The following is a 12,136-nucleotide window of genomic DNA, read 5'->3' as shown; positions in this document are numbered from 1 at the left end:
TAAGAAATACATTGCTCTATGTGTGCCACGATGCTTTCCTAATAGTAGACTAGACTGCAAGAGAGTTAGCTATTTTTATATGTCTTAAGTATCTGGAGCCTTCTATTAAGTTCCACTCTGCAAAGCTACTTAAATCAACTTCCAGTGGGATGTGAAAGAGTCACTTAACATTAGGTTTGTGTGGCTGACATGGGGGTGGGTGGAGTTAGTTTAAAATCAAACAGTAAAAAAAATCCTCTTATCTTGAGCAAAACACCTTGAGAAGGACTATTTCATATATTTCTTTATTTTCGGTTCTCAGTTATTTAAGAAAATTCTGTGTTATGGAAACTTTCAAACATAGAAGCAAAGCCCACTCAGCTTCAACCATTAGCTACTTGATGTAAATCTTCCGTCTTTTCTATCCCCATGAACTTCTTACTCCCTGACTTTCCCAGATTATTTTGAAGCAAATCCAAGATACCATATTTTTTTCATCCTTCAATATTTTGATTGATGAGAGACAGTTTAATGGTAGAAATTTAACTCTTGGACCGTGGCCAGGTAAGGCAAAGGGAAAGCTCCAGAGTCAAGGGAGAGGCTGTGAGGTTCTTCAGGTTATATCTGTGGATTAGGGGAAAATTCTACCTACTTTCTAGGGTATTAGGATTAAGGAAATTATTGTGTTTGAATATACTATACAGCTTCAAAAAGTGGCAAAAAATTTTAAGGTAGCATCAATTTTGTAGAATGAGTAAAGCATATGCCAGAGGAATAGTTCATTGCTGTAAAAGTGAATGCTATCTTGTCCGAGTGGTCATTAACATTAAATGTGTTTGTCAATCATGCGGTTAATACACATTTATTGAGCATCTACTGTTAGCCAGCCTCACAGAGTACCTGCAAGGGAGCACACTCAGTATTTTTTGGACCATAAAGAAATGCTTTACTTTAAAACACAGTTTTTATTACTGCTTTAAAGAGTCAAAATATCTTCTCCCCTTGTACTCTATTTAAGTATGCTGACAATTTTTTCTTTCAAGATTAACCAGACGTTAACTAAAAGGAAAAAAACAAAAACAAAAACAAAAGACAACTTGATTAAAGAACTAAGGAGGAAATATTGCTTTTCATCAAATGAAAGTATGCAGTTAATTGGCATTGTCCTCTGGGTACCAATTATTATTTTTAAAAATTTACTTTCACACCATTGCTGGCAGAATTATGGGTACAAAGTGTTATATCTTTTTTTCTTAAGCAGTATTATGATTGTTTCATTTCAAGTATAGTAGAATGTTCTCCCAGAGCTGTTAATGTCAAAAATGGAGTTACACAATCCAATGATGAATGGTAGTGAAAGGGAACAGAAATTAGTGGGCTCAGTGGAACTTTATGAATTCCCAGCACCAATAAGAGGATCCATCTGTGAATTACTGAAATTTTACAAACCAGTGGGTAAGCAAACAATTGATAAGAACATTAAAGGCTCCAGTCTCATGGGTGAGTATGCTATTTACTCTCACATTTTAGCTTATTCTTAATTATGGCAATTTTCTTAATAGGCCAGTAAAGACAAGAACAAATACGTATTTCAAAAGGGCAGAGACATCTTCACTAATGATGTTCTCTCCTATGTGCTGCAGTTTACCCACTGAGAAAGTGAAGCAAGACTTTTTCCTTTTGAAGAACATTAGTTAACCTTTTTAATTTTTGTAATTCAAAATAAGAGATCATCTGTTGAAGGCTACCTAGGTTGGTTCCATAGTTTAGCTATTGTGAATCAAGCAGCTGTAAACATTGATGTGGCTGCATCACTGTAGTATGCTGATTTTAAGTATAAACCTAGGAGTGGGATGACTAGGTCAAATGGTGGTTCCACTCCAGGTTTTCTTAGGATGGAATATCACTCAGCCTTAAGGAAGAATGAAATTATGGCATTTTTCACTGAGAAATGGATGGAACTGGAGAATATTATGCTAAGTGAAATAATCCAATCCCAAAGAATGGAAGGCCAAATGTTTCTCTGATATGCAGATGCTAATTCACAATAAGGGCAACAGGGGACAGTGTGGGGGGAAGAATAGAGAATAGAAGTAGTTTAGATTAGACAAAGGGGAATGATGGGAGAGGAGGGGGTATGGGGATAGGAATGATAGTAAAATGAATAGGACATTATTACCCTGTGTGCATATGTGATTACATGACCTGTGTAACTCATCATCATGTTCAACCAGATGAATGAGAAGTTACACTCCATTAATGTACAATGTACTGTCATGTATAACTAATTTGAACAAATAAAAAACAAAAACAAAATAAGAGATCATAAGGAGAACACAGAGTTGAGAATGATAAGAATTAACCAAGAATAGAATAATTCTCGTCCAATAATTAAAAGGCCTCATAATGGAGAGGGCATTGTGGCCAAACCATGACTTGTGTTTTGCCACTATGTGTTGAACACACAAAATCCTTACCTTGGGTGTATTATTCTACATGAGAGGAGAAAAAAAATCAGTTACAGACATTTCTAAAGAGGATATTGCAAATAGAAGGATCAGCATCAGAAAAATTTGATCACAAAAAACCTGGAGAATCATGAAAATTTTAATTCTGTCCCAATTTTGGGGATTTGGGGGATTCAACTTTAAATGGATATTTGCAGGAGTAACAAATCATCTGTTTACACATATAAGTGGAGTTGAGTTAAATGTTCCAGGGAGACCGTGAGTAGAAATCATGAGCAGAGCGTGTGTCTGCAGGGCCTGATCTTCAGGGGCTGCTTCTCTCCCCGTGGTTCATCTTCACCACCCCTGTTTTAAAGCCAAATGATGATTTCTTTTCACTAGTTTGGCAAGTTCACTGAGTTTGGAAAACTGCTTTTACATCCATAATCGACTATCAGGGAGTGACAGAGAAAAATGAAAAATGCTTGCTGTCTTAAATTAATAATGAAAGAACAAAGATTTGTTTAATGTCTTCTGAATGTAAATCATTATGCTCAGTATTATGAAGGTTATAAAAAATTACAAACAATGACCCCAGTAGTGAAGTGGCTTATAATGTACTTGGGAAGACCAGACAGATAAACATATTTGGGAGGAAACTGCTAATGATTCAGGACAGTTTGGGTAGATAACAAATGAGGTAGGTGGGCATACCACAGGGAGGCTCCCTGAGCAAACAGGGAAGACTGGGCCTTCGTCACTGGAAATGAAAGTCACTCCTGGATGGGAAAGAAAAATAAAAGTGCAGGAACTCCAGATATTCCACCCTGGCTCATTTAAGACCAGGGATTAAAGTGTCTTGATGCTTTAAATGGTAAGGAAAGGAACACCAGGAGACGTTAAGAGACTTGTCCAAGGTCATCTGGCTCATTACTGACAACTCCAGGACTGAAACTTGGATTTGCTGATTTACAGTGCATCTTTTTATATTTGTAGTTTGAAAAGTCTGAGTTCTACATGGTAGAAGTTTGCGAATATCTTGTTGGGGAGTTTGGATGGTGTGGACTAAATCCTTGAATTTCTTCAAAGTACCCAACAAACAAGTCGCCAAATTACAGGCTAATTCTTGTTGATGGTACATATCCCCTTCTTGATTTTTTCGTTTGATGATTTCCAATAAACTCTCCATCCTTCTTTTTATCTTATCTATCTAAAAACTCTCATTTTTCTCTTCCAGTCCAGTCCTCTTAACATGAGACATTCTGCTTCTCTTTTTTGCACTAGCCTTGATTAAGCTCCATAGTTTTTCATTTCATATGAATTTGGGCAAAATCAGTTGTGCAAAATGGGAACTTCATTTTCTGTAATCATATATCATTTTGGTTTGAACCACTGTTCCTGCTGATAGCAGGAAGATAAAGCCAGTATTAATTATATCAGACCGATGACATCAATCTCTTTTGGTTTAAAAGTTCCTTTCCTGTTCCAAAGTTTCTCTTTTCCATCTCCTCTTCTCCAGATGGCAGCTGGGTACAGGAAGAAGGGTGAGTGTCCCTCTGTCCATGGGAGACGGGGAAGGGCTCAGTGTGCTGCCTTCCTCTCTTGGCCTCTGCTGCCCTTGGGTGGATTTGGAACACCGACCTGTGTTCATGTTAAATGTTTATGGCAGCAGTAACTCAGGGTCTGTTTTCTTATCGTGGTTTAAACCCACTGAATGACCCAGGATGTCCCAACCCTCTCCCACCATGGGGTCACTATTCTTGTTCTTCTTTGAGGCCCTGTGGTGACTACCTTGGTAGAGCCTTGCTGAAGCAGTCTATTCTCTGGCCCCAGTATGGTGGTGGCCTTCCAGCACCACATCCATTTCTGCAGTGGATGTGAGGAAAAAACAAGAACACTTTCATATGTCCTCATTTTTTCTTAGCCTCCTATCAGATTTCTTCCTTGAGCTTCCGACAAACTTTTTAGTTCCCACCCTCTCATAAACTGCCCCTCCATATTCACCCTGTCTTCTCTTGGGCCTGCCTCCCACCCCCTTTCTGTCGCTGTTTGGGGATGGAACTCAGGGTCTTACATATGCTGGGCAAGCATTCCCTCTAAGCTACATTCCAGTGCCCTCTTTTGGATCTGTAAACCTCAGCGTTGTCTCAGTGGAGGAAGAGCACTGGGAGGAGAAATGTACAGAACTTCTTAAGCCTGCAAAGCCCACCAGCATGTGTTTCATGGCACAAGTTCCACACCCATTCTCTGACTCTCCAGAGCTGCCTCTCTGATCCTAGGTACTAGGTCCTAATTTCAAACTGCTGTTTGCCTGCATGTCTAACAGGTGCTCACACTTGGCAAGTTCCCCAGCAAATGGATTCTCTTCCCCTAATGGACTCCTGTTCTATCCCCGATTACCTTGGGATGTTAACTTCTTCAATTCATGCTCCCTCAAATACTACCTCCCTTTTTTGATCAAGTGCTACCAAGTCTATCTTTGAAATATCTGACATCTTCTGTTTATAAACCTCTGGGGATTGAATTTGTTATTAGCCTCAGACATGCTAATAACAAATCCATCTTAACCTTTCAGTTCTCATTCTCATTATCTCACAGTAAATCATTACCATGTCCAACATTCTTGCCTCTAGTCAATCCCTCCCCTCTACTGGTGATACAGTCCGTTTGCCATCTCTGCACTGCCCACCAGGGCTCTTTAGGAAATGTACGTGTCAGGGGTGGTGGGGTATCACTGTTGTTTATCCCTGTGACTTTGAATGCTGTGGTGTTTAAGAGGCAGTAGCCAATTATGCTAATATTATGCCACGTGCAGAACAGGCCTGCAGAAAATGTGCAAAGCAGCTCCAGTAGGAGATACATATCAATAGATATATTGCAAAGAACTGGCTTCCATGATTGTCGGGGCTGGAGAGGCAACTCCAGAGATCCTTGGGGGAGGGCCAAGGGGAGGAGCAGCCTGGGAATCTAGGGCACAGGTGGGATTTCTTCATCTCAGAGAACCCTCAGCTCTGCTTTAAAGACCTGCCAACGGATCAAATCAGATCCACCCAGATTATCTAGGATTATCTCTCTCTGCCATACTCCACAGGTCTACCTAAATTGCTTTTCAACAAAGCCAACCAAAACAAAACTGCACACCTGATTCTATCTTGGTAAATTATCCCATACTTGAGATGATGAATAAATCTTCACATAGTAAGTTCTAGAAATTTTTTCTAAGCTTTGGGAGAGTTAAAAAAAAGATTTCTGTGATAACCTAATATTGTCAAGCAGTTGAAATGTAGCGCATACAAGTGTGATTTTAAATTCCCTCTACCCTAGAGAACAAAGCACTCACCAGCAAAGATTATTTTTTAAAACCATGAACTCTTCAGAAATTCAGTTCATTGTGGGATTCTTACTGCAGTTCTCTGGTATTACCTGTCTTGTGTTCTTAGCAAACTCTATGACAGGTATTTGATATCTTTCCTAAATTCTCAGATATCTTTATTGCTGACCACGTAATTGAACAGATATGCAGATATCCCAATGCTCATTTTCTTAGTGCACATTTTTAAAAAACATTTATTTGTCTGAGTTGCTTTATTTTTTTATTATACCAGATGCCAATTGCAATTGCTGAGCACACTACCAAAGGCATGCGTCTGCAGTCCTCTGCTAAGAGATTAAATTAAACCATGTAGAAAATGATGTGTTCTAAAAGGACAATATTTTTGTGAACATCTTTGTTTTTATTGTCTGGTTAATTGTTGACTGAATTTCCCCCAAGGCTGTGAAAATGCAACAAGTAATGACTCAGAGAAAGAAGTATCAGGAAAAATCATGACTTGGTTTGGGAATATTCTATACTTGTTATGTTTTGAGAAGCTACAGCAGTGCCTGATAGGGTCCCACGCAGGGACTCAACTCTGGTACCCACTCTCCATCTTCCCTTTTTAAATTAACATGTAATTTATATGCAGTAAAATGGACAAATCTTTGAGTGCTTAGTTCAGTGGCTTTTGACCCATGCGTAATCCTCACCCAAAACGAGATTCAGAACATTTATGTCACCTACAAAATTTCCTTACCTCTGCACAGTTCCTTACCTAGGACAAAGACTGTGATGGCTACATCCCCAGCCCTTTTTATCTTTTATTTTAAAGCAGGGCCTTGCTAAGTTGCTGAGTCTGGCCTCAAACTTGTGAGCCTCCTGCCTTAGCCTCCCCAGTGACTGGGATTATAGGTGTGTACCACTATGCCCACTCGTGCCAGGCAAGTGCTTTACCACCAAGCCATGTTGCAAGCCAAGAAACAGTTTATTTTTTATGATTCTAAAGTAAAACATCTATAGGCTCCAGCTGATATTATGCTTTATATTTATTTCTGGCTTTTCTTCCCCTCTTATAAAACTAGCATTCTGGGCAATTTTTTAAAAATGTACTAGTTTTAATAAAATGGTCTCTTTATTCTTTCCCACACTGTCACAGTTAATTTGGACAAAATCAGTCTGTTACTGTGAGAATTGCTATTCAACTAAAAATGTATTATGATCTGCTGCACACATAAAAATTGCATTATAATGAGTAAAACTGAGCTAAACATAATTGTGCCTATACCAGAACTGTGACAGGAAGTGTCTCATAACAGTGGTGATTTCCATATCAGTGATAATTCTATTGTCTGATTGCATTGTATTCTCCTTGCTGCCATATTGATGCACAGAATGTGTCCATCCATTCCTAGGAGATGCAGATGCAAAAAAAAAAAATAGTTAACTTCCTTTCTTTCTTACTTATTCCTTGAAAAGTCTTAAGTAATTTGAAAGTAAAAAAAGTAATAGCAGCCAAATTCTATCCCACAAAGTTGCTCCTTCCTTCCTTCCTTCCTTCCTTCCTTCCTTCCTTCCTTCCTTCCTTCCTTCCATCCTTCACCTAAATCCCTTTATAAGCTTAGGTACTTGTTAGAGGTATCTTATGAGCACATCTTTGTGGCCTCAATGTTTAGAGCAAAAGCATTCAATCATCCTCTGCCTTTGGCCAGTGCCTGCTGGGTTATAAGGGCATATTGTCATTGCTAAAGTGGCCACCTGGAAGACAGATGAGCTTTACTACTTCTCAGAAGTACAGATGGGAAATAGGAAGGGAGAAGTCTTCTCCTACTCACAGGTGCATCACCAGATCATCCCTTCAGCCCTTAAGGGTACTTCATGACGTAGGCTTCTGGGCGAGATCAAAAAGCATGAAAGTTACAAACACATTCATTCTATAAGGAACTTCGCCTGCTTTTCTGGTCCTTTCCCTTTGATCTCAACTCGGGACTATTTACTGAGTATTTGCTGTATTTAGGACATTGTACAGGGAGCTAAGGACGTAGCTCAGTGGTAGAGTGCCTGCCTAGCATCTGATAGGTCCTGGGTTCAATTCCTAGCACTGCACACACACACACTCACACACACACACACACAAATATTGTGCAAGATGCTGAGGGATTAAAAGGAAAGAAAATAAATGAAAACTTCTGGAAATCACATTAGGAAGAATGTGCCCACAGTGGCGTATGGCTTATAGCAAAGACAAATCTATATTGATTTTTCAAAGCAAGAGCTGCTACAAGATATCGTTACAGACGTATAGGTTTTTAAAACCAAAACAACTACACATTCTTACTATACTTTCCATGCTTATAAAGTCTAGAAAAGCACTTCCTTCATATCGTAAATTCCACTTTATCAGAATTTATACAAATACCCAACTGTGCATGGATGCAATTTAAAAGATAAACACCTCTGTTTTATTTATTTATTTTTATGTGGTGCTAAGGATCAAACCCAGAGCTTCGCACGTGCTAGGCAAGTGCTCTACTGTTGAACTACAACCCCAGCCCTACATAGATGCAATTTTGGCAGTTGCAAGTGATGGCTGATTTACAGCCCAACTGATTCTTGGGTATTGGTGGCAAGTCTGGCCTTAAGTCTGGAATTGCCTGACTTACAGCTTCTCCTCACTCCTGAGTTGTGTGAAGAAAATTGACTTCCTCTGATTTCTTATACATGTGTATTCTTGAGAAAGAAATCTTTTTTTTTTTTTTTTACTAAATCTTGGGTAGTTTTAGAAATATATGAATTCTTGCATCTAATTGCATTTGCACAATAAAGTTTTCTCAACTAAAAATTTCTCTCTCATCTTTTTTCAACATTGATAGCATTGACACACCTTGAGTGTTTAGTCCATAGAGGGTTGGAAATGCCAATTATGATCTTTAGAATAGGGCACGAGATAACTTATTTAGATTTAAGGAGGACCATAAGGAGAAGTGCTTAAAGTGGGTGTTATTTCTAGGTAAATTTTTAATGACTTCAGTTGAGAATAGAGGAATCAGAATTCTATGGATTGGGTTAGAAAAAGAGGTGGGCTTGGAAAATACTGAATGAATTTCATGGTAAAGTTTTAGGCCTGAAGCTCCTGGGTTTGGTATCAGGAGCTAGGTATGGGCAGGGCTGAAGCTGGAATTAGAAGCCCCTTACTCCCCTTAGGCACTGGAGACATTTCTATGCAGGACACATTCAGCTCTCTCAAAAGGGTCCAAAGCATTTCCCATCTCAGGTTCTAAGTTAGAGGACCAGGGTGGATCCAAGAAGCAGGAGTGAAGAATTCTGAGTCATAAAACCCCACTTTGAATATTGGGAAGACGAGCCCTAGAAAATTGGAGTAAAAGTGCTCTTTCAGGTGCATATTAACTTCAGTGAAACAAGAAACTTGATGAAACTTTGAAGAATGAAACTGAAAAGATTCTTGGGGAAAAGAGATAGTAAACAGTAATTGAATGGACTGTTTACAACACACAAAATGTTTTATATATTTTTTTTTCTTTTTTCATCTGAAAGCATTTATAGGTTTACTTCTGACTCCACTTACCCATAGGGTCTTTTCTTCATCTGCACATCATATCACCATGGAGCTCTTTGGATATTGGCCCCTTGAGGATGTGGGTGTCACTTTAATTATAGGAAAAAAGAATATATGAAATAAATAAATCGATAAACACAAACTGCTGTCTCAGGTGGGCTTCGTTCATCATTGGAACCTTTTAGCAAAGAAAGGGTGGTTGACTTGTAGCTAATCAATCTTTGACACAATTCATGAAAGAAATTCTCCCCCTTTCTTTTTTTTTTTTTAAATTTTTTATTGTGGGTTGTTCAAAACATTACAAATTTCTTGACATATCATATTCCACACTTTGATTCAAGTGGGTTATGAACTCCCACCTTCACCCCATACACAGATTGCAGAATCACATCAGTTACACATCCATTGATTTACATATTGCCATACTAGTGTCTGTTGTGCTCCGCTTTCAATGACTGCAGACTTTTGCTTTCTTCTCACACTCTCTAGCTGTTCACCTCTCCTCTTCCATGGCTTTTCTTCCATTGTCCTTTTGGTCTCCGTGATCTGTGCCTTCGGTTTATTGGCGCTGCTTAGCCCCACAGAAGTTCCTTCATGTTTGCTGCAAACAGTCCCACACAGAGAATTATTTGGGTTAAGGAAAAAGGGGCACTTTTCTCCTGAATCATATGTAGTTGCGTCCCTAGTGTCTTTCCTTACAAAAATAGGCACTTCAAACATTTGATGGCATTGATCTTTCTTCTTTATTTAGATTGAATCTTAGATGTACTTTTCATAGTGTCTAATAATCCATGATTGGATTGATGACCTGGGGGAGGTATCATAATGGAAATGCTCCCCCATGCCTTTGGAGGATCCTAAAAGAGCTTGTGCCTAGTTCCAGAGGGTGAGGCAGGTGGGAACATGGATGGAGTCCTGAGTGGACTGCCATTCTTCATCATTAAGGGGACTTCATCTCTCTCTCTCCGTGGTGTGGCTTTGTCTAATACCAGTTTTCCTTGCACCTACAATGGTGCTGAGAGACTTCGATAGCAAATATTTTAGGAAAAAAACAGAGAAATTTTTGCTAAATTGGTACATGCTATATTCCTTAGAGGTGCAATTTTTTTCCCCCCAGCAGATTGTTTAGGTCTTAGTTACAGAGCATTCTTGCTATCTCGAGTCCTTTTTATCCAATGGTAGCTTGTAGACCTACTCCTTCTTCTTTCTTTTTTCTTTTTCTTTTTTGTATTTGTGGACTGAATGGATCCCATAGCAGGTGTACAGCTGGAACTACTGATGTTACTTCTGCATTAAATATTTATAATGCCATTTTACGCATTTCAAAATATGTTCTAACAGGCTTTAGGTGCGACAGAGGGAGAGAGAGGGGAAATGGGCATTAAAAATTGAATTCTTCTTCCCAGGAAACCTTTGAGAAGGCCAGTTTGAGTAGCAGCAGCAGTGGCGCAGCCAGCCTGAAAAGTGAGCTCTCTGAAAGTGCAGACCTGCCCCCTGAAGGCTTCCAGGCCCCCTGTGGGAAGGACGAGGACAGGGCCTGTGATGAAATCCTGTCAGATGATACCTTCAACCTGGAGCATATTGAGAAAGGTGCTTCTGAGGCCAGTGTGTCAGCATGAATTACACTCTTGACTTCTTTCTGGTTCAAGGTTCATTTGCTTTTTTTTTTTTTTTTATTTTTACTGATGTGCAGATATATATTCAGAGCTGGATGATGAGTTGGATGTTTCGGATAACTCCAGCGGCTCCAGTTCGAGCCCTTTGAAAGAGTCGACCTTCAGTAAGTTTTCTGTACAAGTTTGCTATTTGTGGGATCCCAACAGGTATTGGTTTGGGAGTTAGACCCAATGCATAGCCTGGGTTTGTTTTCCAGGTGTCTTGCTAATGAGGACAGGCGCATCTGTCTCTGACAGAGCCCAGAGGCCAGCCAGCACTGTGGTTTACATTTCCTCCGCTGTCAAAGGGATGGTTTCATTATTTCTGCCAGCGAATTGCAGGTTTTAACTGGGGAACTGAGATAACCAATTTCATGAGAACTAACCACGAGAACCACAGCAATGGCCTTTTATGATTTGTTGGTCAGAGGGACCAGAAACCTGTGGAAGAAATTAGCCTTGGTGTGGACTCATTTTTGTACAATTTTACTTACGTTAATGTGACAGGATATATTATATTTAAGAACACTAATGTAAAACAAAATGTTTTTAGAACTATGAAAAAAATATGATATATAAATTCATCCAATGTTGTTAGTCCTAATTGGAAACAGGAAAGAAAATAGTCATACTGAGGAATAAAACGGAAAAGGAAAATATATATTTAGATAGAATTTAAAGATAGGAAAAGATAGGATTAGGAGCTGGGGTTGTAGCTCAATGGTAACAGTGTTTGCCTAGCATGTGTGAGGCCCTGGGTTCGATCCTCAACAGCACATTAAAAATAAATAAATAAAATAAAGGTATTGTGTCCATCTACAACTAAAAAAAATTTTTTTTTAAAAAAGAGATAGGATCAAATACACTCTACAAACCTGAAACGGAAAGACTTCCATTTTAATATGGTTTTAATATTAAAAATGGAAGTTGGAGAAAAAATATAATTCTCTCAAAATGGTAAGTTGATAGAATATAGAAATTATACATAGAAATCCTCCAAAATAAATTAAGAGTAAATAATTCTTTCTCCTCAGTGACTCTACTATGAGAGTCTCAAAAAAGAAGGTTTAAAGTAGTCTAAGGATGACCGTGGAACTCTAAGGAGTTAGTTACATCCTTTCTTTTTAAAACTTCATTGGTCCATCAAAATGGTGACTAGATCTTC

The 12,136-nt window shown here is 38.8% G+C and overlaps 1 protein-coding gene across 5 annotated transcripts in view; it reads left to right on the top strand.

The window, feature by feature from the left end:
• Positions 1-12,136, top strand: part of Nek10 (NIMA related kinase 10) — a 226,862-nt gene that overhangs the window by 156,146 nt on the left and 58,580 nt on the right. For all 5 annotated transcript variants that reach the window (XM_046437346.2, XM_046437345.2, XM_046437347.2 and 2 more), the window contains 2 exons: positions 10,723-10,906; positions 11,010-11,096. In XM_046437346.2, coding sequence (XP_046293302.1) covers positions 10,723-10,906; positions 11,010-11,096 — 271 coding nt within the window. The remainder of the gene's footprint in view (positions 1-10,722; positions 10,907-11,009; positions 11,097-12,136) is intronic.

The sequence above is a fragment of the Marmota monax genome, unplaced genomic scaffold (genome assembly GCF_021218885.2).
Source record: "Marmota monax isolate L192 unplaced genomic scaffold, Marmota_monax_Labrador192_F-V1.1 WCK01_AAM20220418_F8-fsc00021, whole genome shotgun sequence".
NCBI classification, from domain to species: Eukaryota; Metazoa; Chordata; class Mammalia; order Rodentia; family Sciuridae; genus Marmota; species Marmota monax.
The sequence above is the reverse complement of the archived record's forward strand: the minus strand, read 5'-3'. Positions and strand labels throughout refer to the sequence as shown.